Source organism: Nelumbo nucifera, chromosome 7, assembly GCF_055504915.1.
Source record: "Nelumbo nucifera cultivar China Antique chromosome 7, China Antique-T2T, whole genome shotgun sequence".
Taxonomy (NCBI): domain Eukaryota; kingdom Viridiplantae; phylum Streptophyta; class Magnoliopsida; order Proteales; family Nelumbonaceae; genus Nelumbo; species Nelumbo nucifera.
In genome coordinates this window covers 51,028,596-51,049,849 of record NC_142655.1, presented here as the reverse complement: position 1 = coordinate 51,049,849, position 21,254 = coordinate 51,028,596, and the positions used below count along the sequence as shown (strand labels likewise).

At 37.0% G+C, this 21,254-nt stretch overlaps 1 protein-coding gene across 1 annotated transcript; it reads right to left on the bottom strand.

The window, feature by feature from the left end:
- Positions 1 to 5,505: 5,505 nt before the first annotated feature.
- Positions 5,506 to 7,313, bottom strand: LOC104586518 (putative zinc transporter 10). The gene is made up of 3 exons (XM_010243778.3): positions 6,522 to 7,313; positions 6,245 to 6,394; positions 5,506 to 6,108 (listed from the first exon to the last, which is right to left on the bottom strand). The coding sequence occupies exons 1-3, from the start codon at positions 7,242 to 7,244 to the stop codon at positions 5,803 to 5,805; spliced, it is 1,179 nt and encodes a 392-aa protein (XP_010242080.2). The 5' UTR covers positions 7,245 to 7,313; the 3' UTR covers positions 5,506 to 5,802.
- Positions 7,314 to 21,254: the final 13,941 nt, after the last annotated feature.

The following is a 21,254-nucleotide window of genomic DNA, read 5'->3' as shown; positions in this document are numbered from 1 at the left end:
CAAACCCTATAAACTTTCTTGAGAGCCCTAGTGCCACAAGGACTCTTCCCATATTTATCCTAGAGGAATTCGAGAATCGTATGGTAGAGTCCTAATGCAACAAAGATTTCTCCCCAGGAATCCCAATTCAACTAGGATTCTCCAATATTCCTCTTGGTGCTACCCATGGATTTATATAGGTATGTTGGTGTTGTTGGGATTCCTTTTCCACAGTCGTAGTCCGACTAGGAATCTTGACTAGAGTCCTAATTTAAGCTAACTACTTAGTAGTGACACCCTCCTCTTGTTTGAGGGTGCAGATTCCTTAATGGACATTCACAAAATCATAGAACCATTCATAGACACCCAACATAGGGAGTCTCATAGCTGCAGGTTATGAACAACCATTCAAAATGGTTGGTCACAATTAAACATCCTTGTGGTTATGAACAGCCATTCATGCAATTGACAATGGCAGATAAATCCTTTAATGAATCAATCTCTAAGTTGGATCATATCAGTGTGTACCCCAAACACACCTACATGGTAGTTGGAAGTCCTACTTCAATAGTTGAGATCTCACCACTCCACCCAGATCTCTTATGATGTTTTAGGTATATAAGGAATTAAGCTACTCAGATCTCTTATGATAGAAATCATCTACTAATTGGATGCCCTAAAATATTGCCTATGGATAGAATAGTCATAATGAAAATAATTCCATTTCCAATAGATTTTCCCTCATCGAATGTACCCTACCTTTACCGGCCAACTCATCTCTCTCCTTCACTTATTAGGTCAATATAGCCATGATTGCAACTTTTTTTTATCAGCTGGCTTCCAAATATATTGTGTGGTGGCACGCCTTCATTTGAAAAATTATTTTTTGTCATGCTATCCTTTCTTAAGGCCATACAACAAGACCAAATTCAGTTTACAATCTTTGATGTATATCTTCTTGGGGTACAGCAATGCACACAATGGTTACCACTATTATCATTCGGTTATTGTGAGTACATCTATGCCCTAGAATTCTTGTTAATGATACTACTGCACCATCTCACACTTTAACTGGCGTAACTATTCGGTCACCACTGGTACAACCCCATTGATTACTCCATCTAGGGGTGTTCACTATACGGTTTAAACCGTAAAGCCAAACTGAACCACATCAAATTGATAGATTTCTAAAATGGTTGAAACCCCATTGGTTACTCCATTTGCAGTTTGATTTATTGGATTTTGTAAACCGAACCAAACCATAAACCATAAACCACATTTTTATATATATATATATATATAACGTAAATGTATAAAGATTTTATAATATAATATATCTAAATTGGATGTATAAAATTATAAATATTTAATGGACTCTTTATTTTATAATAAAATAATAAAATAAAAGTTTTAAGTTTTAATTTTAAGGGAGTTATTTGGGCTTTCCAATTCAGTTAAGTCTAATAGAATCATAGAATGGTTCAGAGTCCCCAAATCGTATTAGAAACCGTACCAAACCATAATAAATGATTTGGTCTGGTTTAATTTCCATACCAAAATAGTTTGGTTCAATTTAAAAATTTCTCAAACCATAATTTACTAATTTGGTCTAAGATCTTCTCCAAACTGCACCAATGGGATCGTGAACACCCCTAACTCCATCTTTTTCATCATATACAATGATGGGTGGTCCTTCAGGTGATATTATCAGCCTTGCCCATGACTGTTCCTCTTCATCACAAGGCTCAGTTACGCCAATTTTTGTGCCACACCCACCAGCTCTAACTACTTTAGTTAATAATGGCACCACCCATACAATTGAACTTGCACCAAGGGGTACTCAACTCATTCAGGATCTGTTGGATTACGCTCCGTTGATTGTAAATCATATGCAATCACACCAACACACTATGATAACATGTTCTACGAGTGGGATGACGTTACCTTCTCATGCTCATTTATCAGTAAAACATCCAACACTATGATAACACGTTCCATGGATGGGACGACATTACCTTCTCATGCCCATTTATCAGTGAAATATCTAATTTCTTAAGCACTCTTTCGTACATCTTCAAGATAATATTACAAAACCTTCGAGTTAGGATATAACCTCCAAAGATCCTCATTGGCGACTTGGCGTCAACCAACCACCCAAGAATTCCAAGTGCTAGTTAAAAATGATAATTGGTGCTTAGGTGACGTTTGATAACACTTTTTAGACCTTTGAAGTTTGAAAACATTGTTTTTTAGACACTAGAGGTGTTTGGAGTGTATCTGAATTTGGGTCTGAAATGAATTTTCAGATATGAACTAATAACACCCAGGCCAGGTACTAAGCGCAGTCAGATGCATTTCAGACCTGGCCAAAAGTCCAAAATACCCTTAATGATCTGAACTGAAGACAAGTGTTTCCCCCTCCTATAGTTCATCTTCTCCACTTGACGCAGCGGCAAACCAGCGGTGGCAAGTGACTCCGGCCTTCTCTCTCCCTTTCTCTTCTTTCTTTCTTTCTTTCTTTCTTCTTCTTCTTCTTCTTCTTCCTCTCTGGTCGTCCTGCAGCTTTTGCCTTCCTCTGTTTTTCATTTTCGACCGCCGTTGCAACTCTCAATAGTGGCAATCTATTTTCTCCTCTCGTTGTCGTGAACCTAGATTTGAACACTAAAGGACCTGTTATTGAGGATCATTTTGCTAGATTTATGTCTGGAAGTGGAGGACTGATTTCCTAGAATATATTATTTGTATTAATTATTAAATATTTTAATTTGTATTAATTATTTCATATTTTATTTTTATTAATAATTAACTATTTTATTACTTTTTCATCGAAACTTATTCATATTTTTCAATATTATTTTGATTTTAATAAATTATTTTTAATTTTATTATAATTTTTACTAAATAGTCTGTTATAGGGGTAAAATAGTAAAATTAGGAAATTTCAGATGCTGAAGGTTTGGTCCAATACAAACGAATTTATCTATTTAGAGCCTCTAAAAAGTAAAAAAGCATCTATGCTTCTTTATAGATTTCAGACACAAATAATATATTTTTAACTTTTTAGATTTCAGATTTATCAATTGCCACCTTAGTTCCTCATGAACCTAATATGCATGTCAATGGTGCAAAGTAGATCTACAAAGTTAAAAATATAGTAGATGGGTTAATAAATCGTTTCAAGGCCCGCTTGGTAGCACAAGGTTTCACCCAAGTTCTAGTCATGATTTCAATGGCACGCCCAGTGATAAAACTTATCACTATATGTGCTATCGTTACTCTTGCAGCATCCAATAGTTGGCCTCTTTGCTAATTAGATTTCGACAATGTCTTTCTTAATTAATGGCTTTATTGATGAAGATATATATGTAACACAACCCAAGTGTTTTGAGCACCCTCAATTCCCACACATGTTTGTAAGCTATGCAAGGGTTTATGTGGGCTTCATTAGGCCCCCTAATGGTTAATTTGTTTGCCTTAGTTCTCAGCTACTGTCCATGGGTTCCGGTTCTTCTCCCGTGGTGATATGCACATTTACATGCTTATTTATGTCGGTGACATCCTTGGTTACTGGCTCATCTCCTATAACTATTACTCATCTAATCTCCTATCTCTCCAAAACCTTTTCATTGAAAGATATGGATCAGGTCCATCTTCTTAGGAATGGAATTTATTTCATGCCCAACTGGTTCTTACTCTCTCAGTACTAGTGTATACTTGACTTGCTGTAGTGGGCTAACATGTTACATGATAAACCACTCTCCACATCCATGGCAAGAAGAAATTACCTGTAATCCTAGTTGCAGAACAAATCAACGACCCCTAGTGGAATATGAGCATGTCACTGGGGGATATGATATTGACCTTGGCTGGAATATGATTGCTTGGAGTGCAAAGAAGTAGAGATTGGTGCAACCTCCCCTCATTCTTTGTGATAATTTTGGTGCAACCTTTCTAGTGTTTGATCATCCCATGTTCCATGCATGCATGAACCTTCCATGTTGAAATTGAGTTTCATTTTCTACGTGACCTCAGCCTCTATGGAAAGTGGCAATAAATTCAGTTTTGTTTCCTCTAGTGATCAAGTTATAGACATATTTACTAAACTGATGAATGGAGATTGTTTTTACCTTCTCAAATCAAAGCTTCATGTTCAATATAGACATTTCACCTGAGGGGGCACATTTAGCTTGGATTTGGTAGGTACAACGTTGTAAGCACATTGAATAAGCACTTGAAAATTTTTTTGACACATGTCCCTTAAAATACCCTCGCTTGAAAAAGATTAAAACCCACTTTTGACATTTGTCAAAATACTTATCAAGTGCTCATTTAACGTGTTTCCTTATGTTGTGCCTACTAGATCTGGTCCCACATTAGAACATGTTCCCATATTGGACTCATTGTTGTGTAAATAGTTATCTCATTATCTCTAGCCCAAAGAGGTTGTATTTGACTGGGAATGCATATTATCTTCTTGAGTTGTATACTATTAACTAAAACTCTCATAATACTTATAAATACATAATAGTGGTCATATGGATGATCTTCTATCAAACCACCACATTCTTCAATCTATTTCTTTTCTATTATTATTTTTTTTTTGCCTTTCTAACTGATGTAGAGATGCTTGGCGGGTTTCAGATCACGCCATATGGCATCAGTCAAATCAAATCCTAGCTGCACATCACCAACTGTTTCCAACCACTGCTAAGGCAAGGTTAGATACAAAAGGGGGCACTCACCTCAAGGTAAGGACACACAATCTATAATCACAAGAACTGCTCTTGGCTATTAAGGACTAAGTTTTGAGATCTCGTCTCTTGCCTGGTCTGACCCCTATTAAGCACCCGACTAATTTGTCCGTCAGAGTCTCCACCCTTAGGATTACACCCAGGGTCTTTGATGTCTTCTCTTGTTTACAAATCGAACCTATCGGCCTCAAGTACTAGTAAAATCACCTTATTGCCCTCAGCCTCATATTTGGCAGCAACACTAACTATCACGAAGAAATGAACTTTAGAATCTAGACCACCTCTTGTTTTATTGCTCAATCGTACAACCTGTTTGGTTTGCCTCTCCCATGGGCTTGAAGATCTCCCTCACCTGTTGTGTTTGATAATATAGCCTTCTCTCTCACCCAAGTCCTCGGCTCTATATAGACTAACATGGTTGACTTATTTCAGGTTAAGTGATGCCCGAGAAATAATTGTATACCTTTCACTTTTTATTATTAATATGTATTATACCTTATCTTTTTTTAAAAAGAAAAAGAAAAAAAAATTGAAGTGATCTCCTCAGAATCGGTCCATGAGTCATTGGTTTTACAAGAGATGTACGTTTGAAAGACTTTTGCTTTTTTTATTGTTCAAAAATTAAAAGATGTACGTTTGAAATATGTTTGATTTGATATAAAATAAGAGACAAACAGAAAAATGAGGGAAAATTGTTAAGGCATTACTTGGTTGCAGTGCAAATTCATTTGCACAAATACAAAATTAGGGTAGTGCAAATGATTTGGTTTCTTTGATTGCATTAAAAATAAAGTAAAATAAGACCTAGTGCAAAATTTATATATTTTTTTTTTCATTTGCACTCCCATACATTTGTGCTAGTGCAAATAAAATTGCACTGCAACCAAACACAGCATAAGGAATTTCATGGCATATATGGAATAACGGAATCGCCCCAAGTAACAATAGTTCATATCATCATTGTCCTTTCTTTGCGACAAACTCCGCTTCTAAATTACTACTGACACAGGAATAATTCAGTGCACTTTAACATATTACAATAATAATTTGTCCCCTTATATTATATCAAGGCTCAAGCCCATTTGGCCATCAGAGACATGCCACCACAACCCAAGAGTACAGCGATGTAGGATTTGATCTGGAGTTTAATACTACGTTGCAACCTGGGGCCCATGAAATCCGCAGACAGGAGGTCCACCAAAGCCATATAGATCAAAAGCCCTGCAGATGAAGCATTCAGTAGTCCTATTGTGATCAACGAGCTTGAGCTATTCTCCTCATATGTTCTTGATAAGGCCATCCCAAGGACAATTCCAAATGGGGTTGTGACAGAGAAGAAGAAAGCCATTAGAGCTTTCTTTAGAAACTTGTACTCTGCCTGAAATGACATTTAATTAACCAGATCATAAGAGTTTGCAAAGTCTGAAGGATTATTTCTTAGAGCTAGCACAAGAATTTGTATACAAGTCATGGTGGGTCTGAGAGTCTGACTGTATATATATATATATATATACCTGGAGGATGCAACCACCAAGTCCCATTCCTTCAAACATTTGATGGAAGCAAAGTGCAGCTACCAGAGGCTTTATTGTACAAGTGTTGTCTGAGGCTCCTAGTGAAAGCCCAATCACAACTGAATGAACAATAATACCCAGCTCCAAAACCTGCCAACAAATCACAATTCATTCTAATTCAAATTCATGTATATGTAGTGTTTGTGTGTATGCGTAAGAGAGAGAAAGAGAGAGTTTGAATCTATGTGCTCTTTATGTTCACAGAAATCAAGCTAACCATGGCAATAACACGATAGCGCAATAGTTGGGAGTCTCCACTGGTGGTGGTATCCATTGGGGCATGACAGTGTCCATGAAAGTGTATCCCAGAGCTTATTACAACACCCATTTCTCTATCCCTGCTATCCCCATCAGCAGCAGCTTCTATCTCTGTTGGCTTTACATCCACGTTGCTTCTATGGCTATATATGCTGGTGGAGATAGAGTCCACCATTAGAGCTACAACTGCAGATAACATTGCCAAGAAACCACTAAAGGGGAACTTATGCCATGGGTTTTCACGCAGGCAAGGAGATCTCAACATGTCAAAAGAATCAGGCAAGACGTGCATGAAACCTGTGGCGAGGATGATACCAGCTGCAAACGCCTTAACAATGACGAAAAGGTTTCTGTCAGGTTGCAGAGCTGGGACCGAGCGAGATAGCAGAGGCAAACAAACCCCAACCATGCTCGTCACAAGGATGGAGACAATGGCTATGATCTTGAGCGGCAAAGCTTTCGACTTGCTATTGCAGTTTCCTGATTCTGGCTGGCATTCTTCTACAACTGCTTGAGTGCTTCTGCTGTTCGATTGTGAGAGAACTCGGCCTGAGAAGATGGAGAAGAGGATGAGAAAGACGAAGATAGTTCTGAAGACTGAATTAGTTGCCATTGACTTGTTCACCCAGATTTGTGTGTTGAGCTTATTCCTTGCGAGACTGCTGGAGATAGAGATGCTCATTATAAAGAAGGTTTGTTACGTCATATGCTTATAAACAATGCAAGTGAATGAAGTGCAATATTGTTTTCTACTATTTCTTTACGTTCATGTCATGTTATCCCTTTGTTGTGTATGACACGTGGCAAGATGTTTGACACGTCTTCACCAAACTAAAGTGGCGTGGATTCAATGAAATAGCTTTGGCTCCTGCGTTAAATTTTAAATTAGAGGTAATTTAAAGCCACATCATCCAACGTTCAAAAATTTTTATAAAAATTTGGAGGCATGACCTTATTGTCCACCGTACAAATCAAGTACCTACAATTTAATCGGAGTAATTTTTCTTTTCTGAATTCAACCTTGCCCTGTGGATGGCGTGTGCCTGGAATGGGAAACCACGTGCTTGGCATGTGTTTCCATCAATTTTATTATATTTTGTGGGTTTAATTTATTTTATTTTTTAACCGGGCTTGGCCGGCTGTAAACCATTTTGGTCGACCCAAGGTGAACAGTTCATTCATTCGGTTTTTGTTCGAATAAATGAATTTAGAAAGAATAAATATGTAATGGTTTCATCTTACTTATATTAAAACACGAATAAAATCATCAGTATTTTTATTAATTATTTCTAAGAAACAAACAACCAAATATTGTTTTGCACTCCCCTTACGTGACTCCACATGCTTTAGAGTCTTAATTTATTGTTTGGACTTTGGAGTCCCAAAACCAATTATATTGATTCCTCAACTTATGGTTCATGAATAGATTGGAATTTGGTGGGTAATTGAATACGAATTTTTTGATTAATAAATTAAATTTTATTTTTATTGTTATCAACATGACCAAACTATCCTTATCCTCAAAATCTATAATTTTTTTTGGGTAGTTATTATTTAATCTGATAGAAAGAACAAGCAAATGCATGTTTGTCTCATAAATGATTTGATTTAGAGGCACCTCTACCGATACCTATCCACATCACATATTACAGCCACACATCGAGAACATTTCATCCTTTTACAGATGTCATTATGTACGGGGAGATATTCCCAATTTATGGAGGTAGTGTTTTATAGGTAGGCATGAATAGAGTTGTTGTGGGTAGGAAATCCAGAGTCTTATCAATGGGTTGAGCAAATCCAAACTTAACTGATCCAATTATAAAGGTTTCAATTATAATACCGAAAAGCACGATATCTGAAAAACTTGTGACCACTCAACCGGTATCACGAATATGGTAACCAGTGTGGTATTTATCAAAATTCATAGGTGAGTTTTGATTGGTCAAAGCTCTTCTGGTACAATGTCTCTTCCACATCATAGATAGCGGTGGCAATTGGGCAGGTTGGATTGGGTTGAGCTTCAACCCAATCCATTTAACCCGCCAACTCATTAATGACCCAGTTATATAAAATTAAATGGGTTGGGTTTAATCCAAACCCATCTTGACCCAATCCAACCCGCCCAAACCCATTAATTTTATATTTATGTACTTAAAACTAAAAACTAACTCACTTTCCCACTTGACAAATAAGTTCATCATAGCTTGGTAGTAATAATAGTTGTTATTTACACAAATGGTGAAGGTTCAAATCACATTACATGTATATTATTTTTAGGACAAGTGGTGAAGCCCCATTTGACTATGTTGGGGTTTCGGGTTTGATTGCACCACTTAGGTTCAAATCGGTAGACCAACTTGAACTATCTAACTGGACTTGTCTTCAAGCTAATCACATCAAGAGCGACTGAAATGTTTGGATTCAGATCAGTTCGGTCGGACCAGACCAGACCAGACCAGTTCAGTCAATGGCCATTTGACTTGGGCTGGCCCATATTGGATTGTGCACGGGTTTGGAACCAAACTGATTGGTCTGAAGTTGGTCAAGGGAAGCAGATCAGGCAAGCCAAGGTCAAAGCAAGCGGGTCATGTTTCTTTAGGTTGGGTTGGATCTAGGTCAAACCAATCCGTCTAGAACCACTCTGGAATTGGGTCGGCCCAGATTGCCCCAGTCTGGATCAGGTTGGGCTGACCAACCCAAACAAATTGAACCGAGGTGATTGAGTATGTTCATATTCAAACCGCGCTGAACTAATTTGGACTAGTCCGGACTAGGGTTGGGTTAACTTGGATTTATGTTGATTTGGGTGAAGTGTGTTGATTCGAGACAAACTAATTTTATTCAATAATTAATAGAAAATTTATGTATTAATTATAAATTATTACACTCAAATGAAGAAAATTAAAAAAAAAATTAAGGAATTCATATTTGTATCTTTAGTGGTTAACCCAATAATTATCCATAACCCAATCCAACCCAACCCATTTAAATTAACCCAATAAATGATTAACCCATTTCTAACCGGCCAAATAAATAAACGAATTGGATGGATTATATACTAGATGAATTGGGTGAATTCTATGGCCCTTTATTAAAATCTAAATGTATCAAAGGTTTATTGTCCAATAAAAGTTAAGTCGACACTGACCCATACCACAACACTAAATATATATAGATCAACCACAATCAATCAAATCTTGGATGAGCCGTGATCTTGAAATGCATAATTAAATGATCCTAATATGAACTGATAGTTGTTTCAGCTGGTTCTTCAGATCATTTAATTTTTATAACCTGCACCACCAGAATTAAGGGAAGTATCTACTTCATAATAATATAAATATACAGTTATTATATAATAGTAATAGATGTTGTAAGTTATTTCTTTTTTCCAGCAGAGAGGAGATTGCACTTATTTAATGCTCCTGAAGTCAAATGCCTTGGTTGAAAAAAGTGGCAATATCCCTTATTTTATTTATTATTTTTTTCTATCAATAACCTACTGTTGAGAGTCATAGAAATTCATGGTTGAAATCTATAAATTTATTTTTTTAATTAATCGTGGGAATAGGAGTCAAAGGCCTCAGGGGCCAATAGAGCGGATCAGATCAATATTGGCTTCTCGGTCAGATTACCAGGCACTCATTACCATTGGTTGTATGTAATCAATTAATTAATCAATCAATTTAAAAAATTAATTAGTACAAAAATTAAAAATTAAATAAATGAGAACTGAGGAGTTACTCCACTATTAAGATTGTGCATCATATTATTGTTTTTTTTCTACCTGAAATGTTTTAGATCGATAAATACAATCAATAATGAATTTGTTATATATTATGTTGATTAACCCAAAATATTTCAGGTAGAAACATCTGGTTAATGAGTAACAAAAAAATACTATCAAATACTCAAAGGGCTTTGAAAATATTAGGTTATGTTTGGTTTGATAGAAAATAAGAGAGAAAACCGTGGTTTTCAAAACCAGATCGGACTGGATGGTCGGACTGAAATTGATTCTGTTTCACCTTAAAATTACTTTTTGGTCAAAAACTGTTGATTTGGTCAATGAATCGCTGACTCGTGTGGTTGAATCATCAAACTCTTGATTATAATAATGGTTTTTGATCATTTTTTTTTAATCAGAACAGACTGTCCATTTGAATCAGAAAGTTGGACCGTTCAACCCGGGAACCAGTCCCAGAACGATTCCCTGTTCAATCCGGTTTTAAAAACCTTGAGAGAAACAGAAGGTTGACGAAAAGCTGTTGAATTAATTTTCACGAAAAACCAAAATAAATCTTTCAGAAAAGAAGAAAAAGTTCCAACTTTTGAGAAATTCTTTATTACCTTCCTTCGGCCCTTTGTTTCTCTGGTGTTTTATATCCAAAACTAATTAATACGGACTCAATAATATGATGGAGCTTGCACTTGGAAGAGAATTATATTGCAGGGCCATATATACCTAATCTCAAGCCCTATTGTCCATTATGGCACCGAATATTCTAATGAGTATTGAAGTCGAAGCATAGATTTTATCAAAGAATACATCTTATGAGTATGACTAATCAATTTTTTTTTTTTTTGATTTCCTACCAGCAGACAGTTGAGTGATGCCACATCGTTGAATTTATATATTTTTTCCAATAAATTAAATTGAGAAAGACATGGATATGTCACCACAAATAGAAGTCAGAACAAGTACTAATTCTATGGTAAAACTGTGAAAAATGAAAAATAGAGGTGGCAAGTGAGAGCATGAATCACCCATGTTACAAATAAACGTAATCAAAGGGATGACCTCATGGCAGCCATGTGTTATCGATTGAAAATTTTACATAAAAAAAAAACTTGGAAAAAGACTCAAATCATTAGAAATGGTATACATAGGCACATAGAAACACATACTTTAATATTTATGTGAAGTGTGAACTATCGATCAAACTTCATTATAAGAAACGAGGGGAAAGGATAGAAAGATTTAGGATCGTTTGGTTTGTAATTGGAATCTGAATTAAAATTCTTTGGAATCAGAATCAGAATCAAAGTTCAAAGTATCGACACATATTGATACGAAGATACATATCATTCCGGGACCCCTCCAATATGTCTCTATAATGGGTGTATCGGAGGTCTGACCTAGAGAAGACCTAAACCGACCCCCTGTACCAATTGTGAAAAAAAATAAAAAAAGGGCTCCAAAATGTGTATCGATTTGCCCGATACGCCCCTATCGGCGTATCGGGCGTATTGATATTTTGAACCTTGATCACAATGATCTATTCACATATTCTGTTTGGTTTAGATAGGAATGAGAATTGAAATCAGCAGAAATGAGACTTCATTCCCAAAGGAGGGGTAGCGAATAGTCATTCCCTCAAATGGAGGAATGCCATTCCAATAAGAATGGGAATGGGATTCCAATTCCACCCAACCAAATGGTTGGAACCGGATTAACTCATTCCAATTTTGATTCCAAACCCCTAATTCTGTGAACCAAACGAGGCCCTAATTTGTTTTTTTATACTAGTTCATATCATCACCATCATCCAAGCTTCACCCCAACTATATCGGTCAATTATATGCATCTGCCATTATTCTGTCTAATGTCATTGTTAAACAGTGTTGCCCTTAACGCCATTTAGATTAATGTACATAAACCACTATTAGTGAATGAGTAAAGTACATTATTGTTTCATGTTCTAATAGGTATGTTTTCTGTGAATTACTCCTTAAACTAAAAACTTATGAGATTTGTGTTAGTTTAGAATATTCCCAACCATTGGATAAACTTGAGAGGTTTATCTTGATAAGGCTAACATTAGTGTGTTGCCGAAATGGTGGAGCATTTTGTGTCAGCAACTAAGGTTAGACCCCAAGCACAATTAATGGGTGTTTAGAAGAAACACTAAACCTATACCAATTTCCAGTTATACCCTGGACCATAGAGATAGATGGGCAAAATTGGAAAATTGCACTTAACACCAAACTTGATTATGATACTACACTAGTTATTAGACTAAGTTGCTTTTGATATGCCAACCATTGAGTTCCATGAAGGGTCAAATACATGGGCATGTTAGGGCAGTTTGGGGAATTATTTAAGTAGGTGATCATAGTAATAAGATCTATCCCTTTGTCAGACAAAGTGAATATCAAGTTTTGCACTCTCTGTGATGGAAACCTAAACTACCGATAGTGGATTTTAATTGTATTTGAAATCTGATTTGCAAAATGTATTTATATGTTATATTAGTATATTGTAAAAAATATTTGCAAAATGTTTTAATCCTGAGACCCATACAAGTAGAAAATGTGACACTATATTATGCAATCAGAGAAGTGGTCCTTCCCTATGGGTATTCTGATGATTATGGGCCGAAAAGTTAGGTATAAGAGACCATTATAGGGCTGATTACCTAATGGGCTTCATATTACATAAGCCCATTAGCCTTGGGTCTTTATAGGGTGGTTGAATTCAATGATCATTTATGTATAAATGTTGGACCCGAACTAAGCCGAAATTGATTAGGTCAAGGGTTCACTGCCCTGAGTAGTTAATTCGGCCTAACCTCTTCCAAAAGTTGGGCTAAACCCTCAATACTTGTGTGAAACCATTGTAGGTCCCACACCATACAATATTTAGGCCCAAAGTGGCCATGCAAACACCTTGGGATGTGAACCATTAAAGAAAATGGGCCTAAGACTCGTTACTAATATGATTAATTAAGTGATCACATGACACTTGGGTTGAAAATAGGCATGGATCTAGGTATAGAGCACTTATCTTCTTAAGAAGATAATGCTTATCAATTAAAAATAAACTCATGATCCAAATTTGATTTGGATCTACTCCTAATTAGATTAGGAGCATGCTCTATATAATGGAGAAAGAGGGGAGAGTCCAATTCAACTAATTTTCTCCACTCTCTTGTTCTATTCTCTTCTCTCTTGCCTCCTCAAAACCCTAATTCGACCTAGCTATGATAGGGGCTGATTTCTACCAGTCCTCTACTGTGTTTTTGCAAGAAAAGCATGAGATCATATCAGGTTCATATACTCACTTCGAGCCAAGCAAGTTGGAGACTGATTTTTGCTGAAACGGTGTTGTTGAATCGGCTTCACATACACACTATACCATCATCAGTTGGAGGCCAATTTTGGGATTAATATTGGATGTGAACTACCACTTTGGGAGTTGTACATTGTGTTCTCCATATCAGGTATGGTTAGTTTTAATTAGGATGCAAATATGGTCCAATTCAGTGCAAGATCGATCCCAAAATTTTAGATTCTAAAATCACCGGGGTATTGGTTCCTGGGTTGGGTTAGAAAAATTTTAAAAATTCAACTAGTCACCAAACCTGGTTCAGCCATATCAAACCTGATTTCTAACCCTTCCAATAGTCATATCCACTATTAAACTATTAGCGCTAAAATCATTTCTTACTACTTTGACCTACGGATGTCAATTGGACTAGATTTGTTCCAGTCCAGTCCAAACCCCATACAAACCGGATCCAATCTAGTCCAAACTAAATGAAACTTTGAAATTTATTGAATATAAATCTTTTCACCTGCTTTGGTACAAAGCTGTTTCCCAACCCCAATTCTTCTGTCCTTGATGCCGCAAGCCCAGTTTACTATTCTTTGGTAAAGCATCATATGATTCAGGAAACTTACTGCTTCATTTAGATCCATTGGAAAGGAAACAGTTTGAGTCAACAAAATTCTGGTTCCTATCTTTTTTCTTGTTGCCTTGCCTGTATTTTTTTACAAGTATTGCCTTTAATGCATCCCACACATAAAAACTAGCAAAAAAAAAAATCCTGTAATGAAGGTTGTTTGCATATGAGCAGTTGGAATCTGAAATCTAGAGTTCATTCACTAGGTTAGCTTGGCATAAAAATGTTCAAAAATAGAATGCCAACCACATAATCTTGGCAGGAAACTTGGTGAGCTGAAAAAGAATTTGATGATTAGGAGCCAAGAAAAAGTATACTTCATTGAAATTTGTCCTACTAAAAACATATGGATTATATTGGAAGATAGAATAATACTTCTCTTTTTATTCATAGGAGCTATCACCCAAAATGTGAATTATCAGAGCGCTGAGGTTAGGACCAATTTGGATCCAAAGACATATCTTGGTGCTTCAATTCACCATGCTATCACTGCCTTGTATTGTTCATATATGATGTTCAACAAGGCCTTGTATTGTTCCACATATTGCATTAAGCTTTCAGTTTTCCTTGGAAGCAAGATAGCATAACTTTCTATGTGTATGATTTGATCGAAACCATCCCTACATCATACAATAGGCTATCACAGGCCAACGAATATTAATGATTTGAAAAAAAAAAAGAAGCGACATATATTGCATTTGTCAATTGACAGTAGTGAAGAATGAATTATACGGGATTTGTTTGTTCAAATAAATGGAAGGTTTAACTTGAGATAGGAAATGTATTAAAAATTATCACCATAAATTGAAGAACAACAAATAGTGAGACACTTAAAATAAGTCAAAAGAATCATAACCAAGCATAAGAGCAATACTAGAACAATGAGAAGGGAATGACTTAGTCAAGAATTGACTGGTCTCTTGAGTCATTTAAATAGAGAACTGGTTACAAGAGGATAACTATGTACAGAAAATAACAATTACAGAGTTAGAGTTTATCTAGGAAATTATCAGAGGATAAGCTACATGATAATGAGATAAGGTGATCAGTTATCTAGGATATCTATCAGAGATAACGATCCTAGTTACAAATCTATCATAACTATTGAGATACTCTAACATCCCCCCGCAAGCTTAGCGGTCTCTTGGAGACGGTAAGCTTGGCTGTAAGGTCATGAAACCTTGCTGATGGCAGAGGTTTTGTAAGAATGTCTGCAATCTAATCATGGTTGGGAATGTGATTAATTAGTAGAAGGCCGGCTGTAACTTTTTCTCGTATAAAGTGGCATCCAATTCTATGTGCTTGGTGTGAGAATAGTGGACAGGATTGGAGGAGAGAAACTTGGCACTCAAATTGTCGCACCAGATGACAAGTGGGCGAGGGAGCTTCAATCCAAGCTCCGTTAGTAACATCTGGAGCCAAAGAATTTCAGCAACAGTGGAGGCAAGACTACGGTATTCTGATTCTGTGCTGGAGTGAGAAACTATGGACTGCTTATAAGAGCACCATGAAATCAGATTACGACCCAGATAAACATAGAAACCCCCTTGGGAGCGATGATCAACAGGGTAACTAGCCCAATCAGCATCAGAAAAGGCTTCGAGAGCAAATTCTAGAGAAGAACGAAAAGTAATGACATGATCAATTGTGGACTTAAGATTATGGAGGATCCTCTTGACTGCACTCCAATGAACATCAGTGAGTGCTTTCATAAACTGGCAAACTTTGTTAACTGAGAAGCTGATGTCTGGCCAAGGGTAATATATTGTAGTGCCCCTACCACACTACGATATTCGGTGGCATCTGGAAGAGGAGAACCATGAGTGACATCAAGTCTGGTAGATGCCGCCATAGGTGTATGAATTGGTTTAGCTTCATGCATCTTGGTCTTGACAAGAAGATCATGAATATATTTACGTTGGCATAGGTGCACCCCATTTGAACTGCGATGTAGTTCCAAACCCAGGAAGTAATGAGCTTCCCCAAGATCTCGAAGAGCAAAAGTGGTAGAGAGCCGAGAGATGAATTGAGTAGGAGCAAAATTAGATGATCCAGTGATCAATAAGTCATCCACATATACAAGAAGAAATATGACATTAGTGCCGGTCCATCGCATGAATAGAGAACTATCTACTCGGGATTCCAAAAAACCAAGATGAACCAAATGATCCCTTAATCGAGTAAACCAAACACGTGGGGCTTGTTTCAAACCATAAAGGGAATGCTTAAGTCGACATACAAAATGTGGTCATGCTGGATCAACAAAACCCATGGGTTGTTTGATAAAAACTTCTTCACTGAGGTAGCCATGAAGGAAGGCATTGTTCACATCAAGTCGTCTAAGATTCTGACCATAGTGAACTGCGAGAGATATTATTAACCGAATAGTGGTTAGTTTAACAACTGGACTAAAGGTCTTAGCAAAATCAATATTGGCTTATTGAGTAAACCCTTAAGCCACCAATCACGCCTTGTATCTTTCAATGGATCCATCTGGACGTTTCTTAATCTTATAAACCCATCAATTTCCCACAATGTTTTTATGAGGAAGTGGAGGTACAAGATCCCATGTATCATTGTGTAACAGAGCCTTGTACTCATCCTCCATGGCGAGTACCCAACGGGGATCTTTCTTGGCAATAGTGTAGCAAGAGGGTTCAAGATCGGGGTCAACAGAGGTTTTCAAAACATACCTAGGGTTTGGTTTGCGAACACCACTCTTGCTCCGTGTCATCATGGGATGAGCATTAAGTGGGGTTGCAGTGGAACAAGAGGGTGTATTCGATGAGGTTGATGATGATGGGATCAATTCGACAGAACTAACACCAGTGGATATAATAGGTGGGCTAGGGGAGGTGGTGCCGGTGCATATGGGAATGGGTTCAAGAGAAGGGCACAGATATGTAACAATAGGAGGACCAACCACAGTGTTGGTAGCCAAGGTGGGAAGTGGAGGTGTGCTGCTAGAAGTGCATGGGAAAGTATGTTCATAAAAAACCATATTACGGGAAATATATAGATGACCAGCTGTTAAGTCCAAGCATTTGCACCCTTTGTGAGGTAAATTGTAACCCAGAAACAGACAACATTTGGAGTGATAGTCTAGCTTAGAGTGGTTATAGGGTCTGAGATGCGGATAGCAAGCACATCCGAAAGTGCGCAACATAGTGTAATTTGGTTTAGTGCCAAAGTGTCACTCTAAAGGAGAGTGCATGTCTAGTATTGGAGAAGAGAGCCGGTTAATTAAAAAAAACTACAGTCTCAAAAGCATCATACCAGTAATGTTTGGGCATTAAAGCCATAGCCAGGAGGGTGAGACCCATTTCAACAATATGGTGGTGGCATCGTTCTACAGCCCTATTTTGTTCATGAACATGAGGACATGAGAGACGATGAGTGATGCCCGAATTAGAGAGAATAGGGAGAAGTGGTTTGTATTCTATATCCACATTCTTCTTAAAAACAGTAAAGATAGAGACAACCTAAGTTTTAGAGGCCATAGGAAAAATCTATATATACTTGTTGTAAGCATCAATAAAAATCAAATAATAGTGAAAACCATGTCTTGTAGAGACAGGGGCTGGTCCCCAAACATCAAAAAATAAAAGTTCTAATGGATACTTCACAACAAAAGTACTATTAGAAAATGGCAAGGTATGACTCTTGCCTAGTGAACAAGATGGACAAAAAGAGATGTCCTTACTCGAAACTAGAAGCTGAAATGAAGATAAAATGTGGGCAGCTACTCGCTTGCTGGGATGTCCTAACCACTGATTCCATACGGAAACCGATACTTTCTCACTAATGAATGCCGATGGAGCTTTAGTTGTGCAATTTGTCTTTAGTTGATAGAGCCCTCCCTTAATCAACCATTGGAGGAGAATTTTCCCGGTCGCTTTGTCGTTAAAGAGAAGCCAATAGCGTAAAAAATAAAGGTTGCATTATTATCCTTACAAAACTGGTTGACAGAGAGTAAGTTCTTAGATATATTAGGAACTCTAAGAATATTATTCAGGACAATGGACCCAGAACCAGTATTCAAAACAGAAGAGCCAATATGAGATATGTCTAGACTTGTACCATTGCCGACTAGGATATGACCTGTTCCATGATACTCATCGTGAAGAGAGAGATTCCCAAGATCTGAAGTCATATGATTGGTTACTCCAGAATCAGGGTACCAATTATCATCACAGGTTGAACGTGAAGATGAGGCTGTATGAGCTTGCTTGGTATTCTTATTGGTAGTGAATTCCAGATAAAGGCAGCAAGTAGCTGCTGTATGGCCAGGATACCCACAAAGTTGGCAAACTACTGTGGCATTCTTGGAATTGGATTTGCTGCGATTATTGTTATTATAGGAAGTTTTCTTGGAATTGTCAGAACCACCATCATTATTAAATTGTCGAGGCTTATAAGAAGAGGATTGATTGCGATTGAAGTTTTTCTTCTTATTGGCCAAATTAGCAAAGGGAGAGTCCAGCACAAATTGTGAAGAGTGACACTCTAAGCGCTTTTCAAAAGTAAGTAACAGACTTTGAATTTCAGAAAAGGAAAGACTATCTAGTCTAGTAGTCACATAGAGCACAAAGGTATCATATTCAATAGGTAAACCACCAAGAAGATAATGAATTTGATCAACATTAGGGAGAAAGTGTCAAGAGGCAGCTAATGCATTAGATGAACTTTTAATTTTCTGAACATAATCAGTAATAGTGAGAGTACCCTTCTTCAGATTGGCTAACTATAATTTCAAATCATGGATTCGAGTCTGACTTGTAGAAGAAAAAAGAACATGAAGTCGATCCCATACCTCTTTGGACGTCTTACAGCCAACTACTTGAGACAAAACTGGCTCTGTTAATGAAGATAATAACTAGCTTATGATCACCTGGTCTTGTTCGATCCATGCTACATGATTCGGGTTGCTGCGGCTGGATCCTTGGCTACTTCCATCTTCCAAGAAGAGTGGAGGACAAGGAAAAGATCCATCCACATAGCCATATAAACGATGCCCTCTGAGAGTTGGTGTAGTTTGAGAGCTCCAAAGCAAGAAGTTAGTACGGTCCAGTTTTACTGAAACTACATTCATAAAACTGGAAAGGGAGACCACCATAATAGTTCGACCATCTGCCGATGCAGGTTGCATTTGTCTCTAGACGACAAGAGCAGTGGTGTTTGTCTCTGAAGCCATGACATTTGTCAAATGGTTTTGATACCATATAAGAGCAATACTATAACAATGAGAAGGGAATGACTCAGTCAAGAATTGACTGGTCTCTTGAGTCATTTAAATAGAGAACTGGTTACAAGAGGATAACTATGTACAAAAGATAACAATTATAGAGTTCGAGTTTATCTAGGAAATTATCAGAGGATAAGCTACATGATAATGAGATAAGGTGATCAGTTATCTAGAATAGCTAGCAGAGATAACGATCCTAGTTACGAATCTATCATAACTATTGAGATACTCTAACACCAAGGTAGGGAAAGTTTGGCATCTAAACTAACTCACATATTCACAATACAATAGTTTAATAAATCAAATTTAAACACGATTAAAACAAAATAAATTAGTTTGAGATACATAGAAACTTGATGAATTAAATATAGAAACTAATAAATTCATCAATGAGAAAGAAATGTTAGCTGCAATTAGAAAAGAATGGAAGCTGAAATACAAAGATGAAACCACATTTAAAGTAGAGATTGTGGATGAAACTCCTTCCCAACCAAGACAACTTTTGTCTTCAACAATCAAAACTATATGTCAACATCATCGTTTAGGTTGCAGTTGCCAGGGCAGCACACAATATCTTGATGATGGTAGAGTTGCAAAAATCTAAAGAAGCTAAGAGAGCAGGACCTCATTCTCCTCAAACTTTAGATATAGCTGTAGTATGCCCTCTGTCAGAAAGTTTCAATGCATCTCTTCCCTTGGTCTCAATGTCACTAGACTCACTACTACATTTTCTTTCATGCTGGGGATGGTTGAGAGGTGGGATGAGCAAAGGAGGGGATGTCAGGCCCAACCCAACAACCTTCAAGCATGAAGACAATGTCAGCCATGGAAGGCCAGTCAAGGGGGTCTCAACGTCACTAGACTCACTACTACATTTTACAATTATTGTTTCTCTACAAGTTTCTGCTTCAATTTTTGGTTAGAAGAGAACAAGTCAGTGTTGAACACTAGGGGTGGCAGGAAGACTGGAAGTTTGTATTGGAAAGAATACAAAGAGGCATGCCCCATGGATTGAAGAGGTTACTCTAGTCATGTATACTTACAATTAGTGTATGCCTTTACCCAGTCAAAGCTATGTGAAATGGTTGGATCTTATAAACTTCTGAAAAGTAATAGCAAAAAACAGAAACATGCATAATAGGAGCATACTTCTAAAAAAGATAGCTCATCACATTACCATGAACTATAAGAACACTATAAATCATAGTACCCAGTAAAATGATTTAATAGTCTAAAAAGTAGACTATTAAAGTAGTTATTTCTCTGTAAAACAAACCTCTTTTAAGAATTTCCATAGAAATAAGTGGATGGAATGATCATAAAGGAACTGTTCTGTTAGTCTTTAAGGAAGTTGAGCACAAAGATCAAAGTTATATCAAATGCTTTCCCATTGGCTGTTATCTGAAAGCACTCTGTCCTGAACTGCAGATGGAGATCCATAAGCATTGTCTTAGTCAACAGACAATGGGGGGAGGATCTTCAACTTCTTCGAGTGCAAATGTAAAGTTTCCAAACTCTCTTTGCAGTAAACTTCTCTAAGACATTTCTGAATTATATATTTTTTTATTGAGGAAAAACAAAGTAATGTTTTCATTAACTTATGAAAATGCCCTGTATAAGAAGAAACTATAAACAAAAAATATACTAAACAAAGCTGCCCCTGGCCCCCTACAGCCCTATGATCCCATACTATGAATCTTTACAAAAAGGTTGATGGACATCTGAGCATGGACAACCGGAAATTAATGCTAATTTGAGG

Bases quoted from the DNA above. Each gene is read 5' to 3' on its own strand.
- LOC104586518 (XM_010243778.3), bottom strand. From the start codon at position 7,244: ATGAGCATCTCTATCTCCAGCAGTCTCGCAAGGAATAAGCTCAACACA. The intron at 6,395-6,521 runs GTTAGCTTGATT...ATTTGTTGGCAG, and splicing joins GCTATCGTGTTATTGCCATG to GTTTTGGAGCTGGGTATTAT. The intron at 6,109-6,244 runs GTATATATATAT...ATGTCATTTCAG, and splicing joins TTGGTGGTTGCATCCTCCAG to GCAGAGTACAAGTTTCTAAA.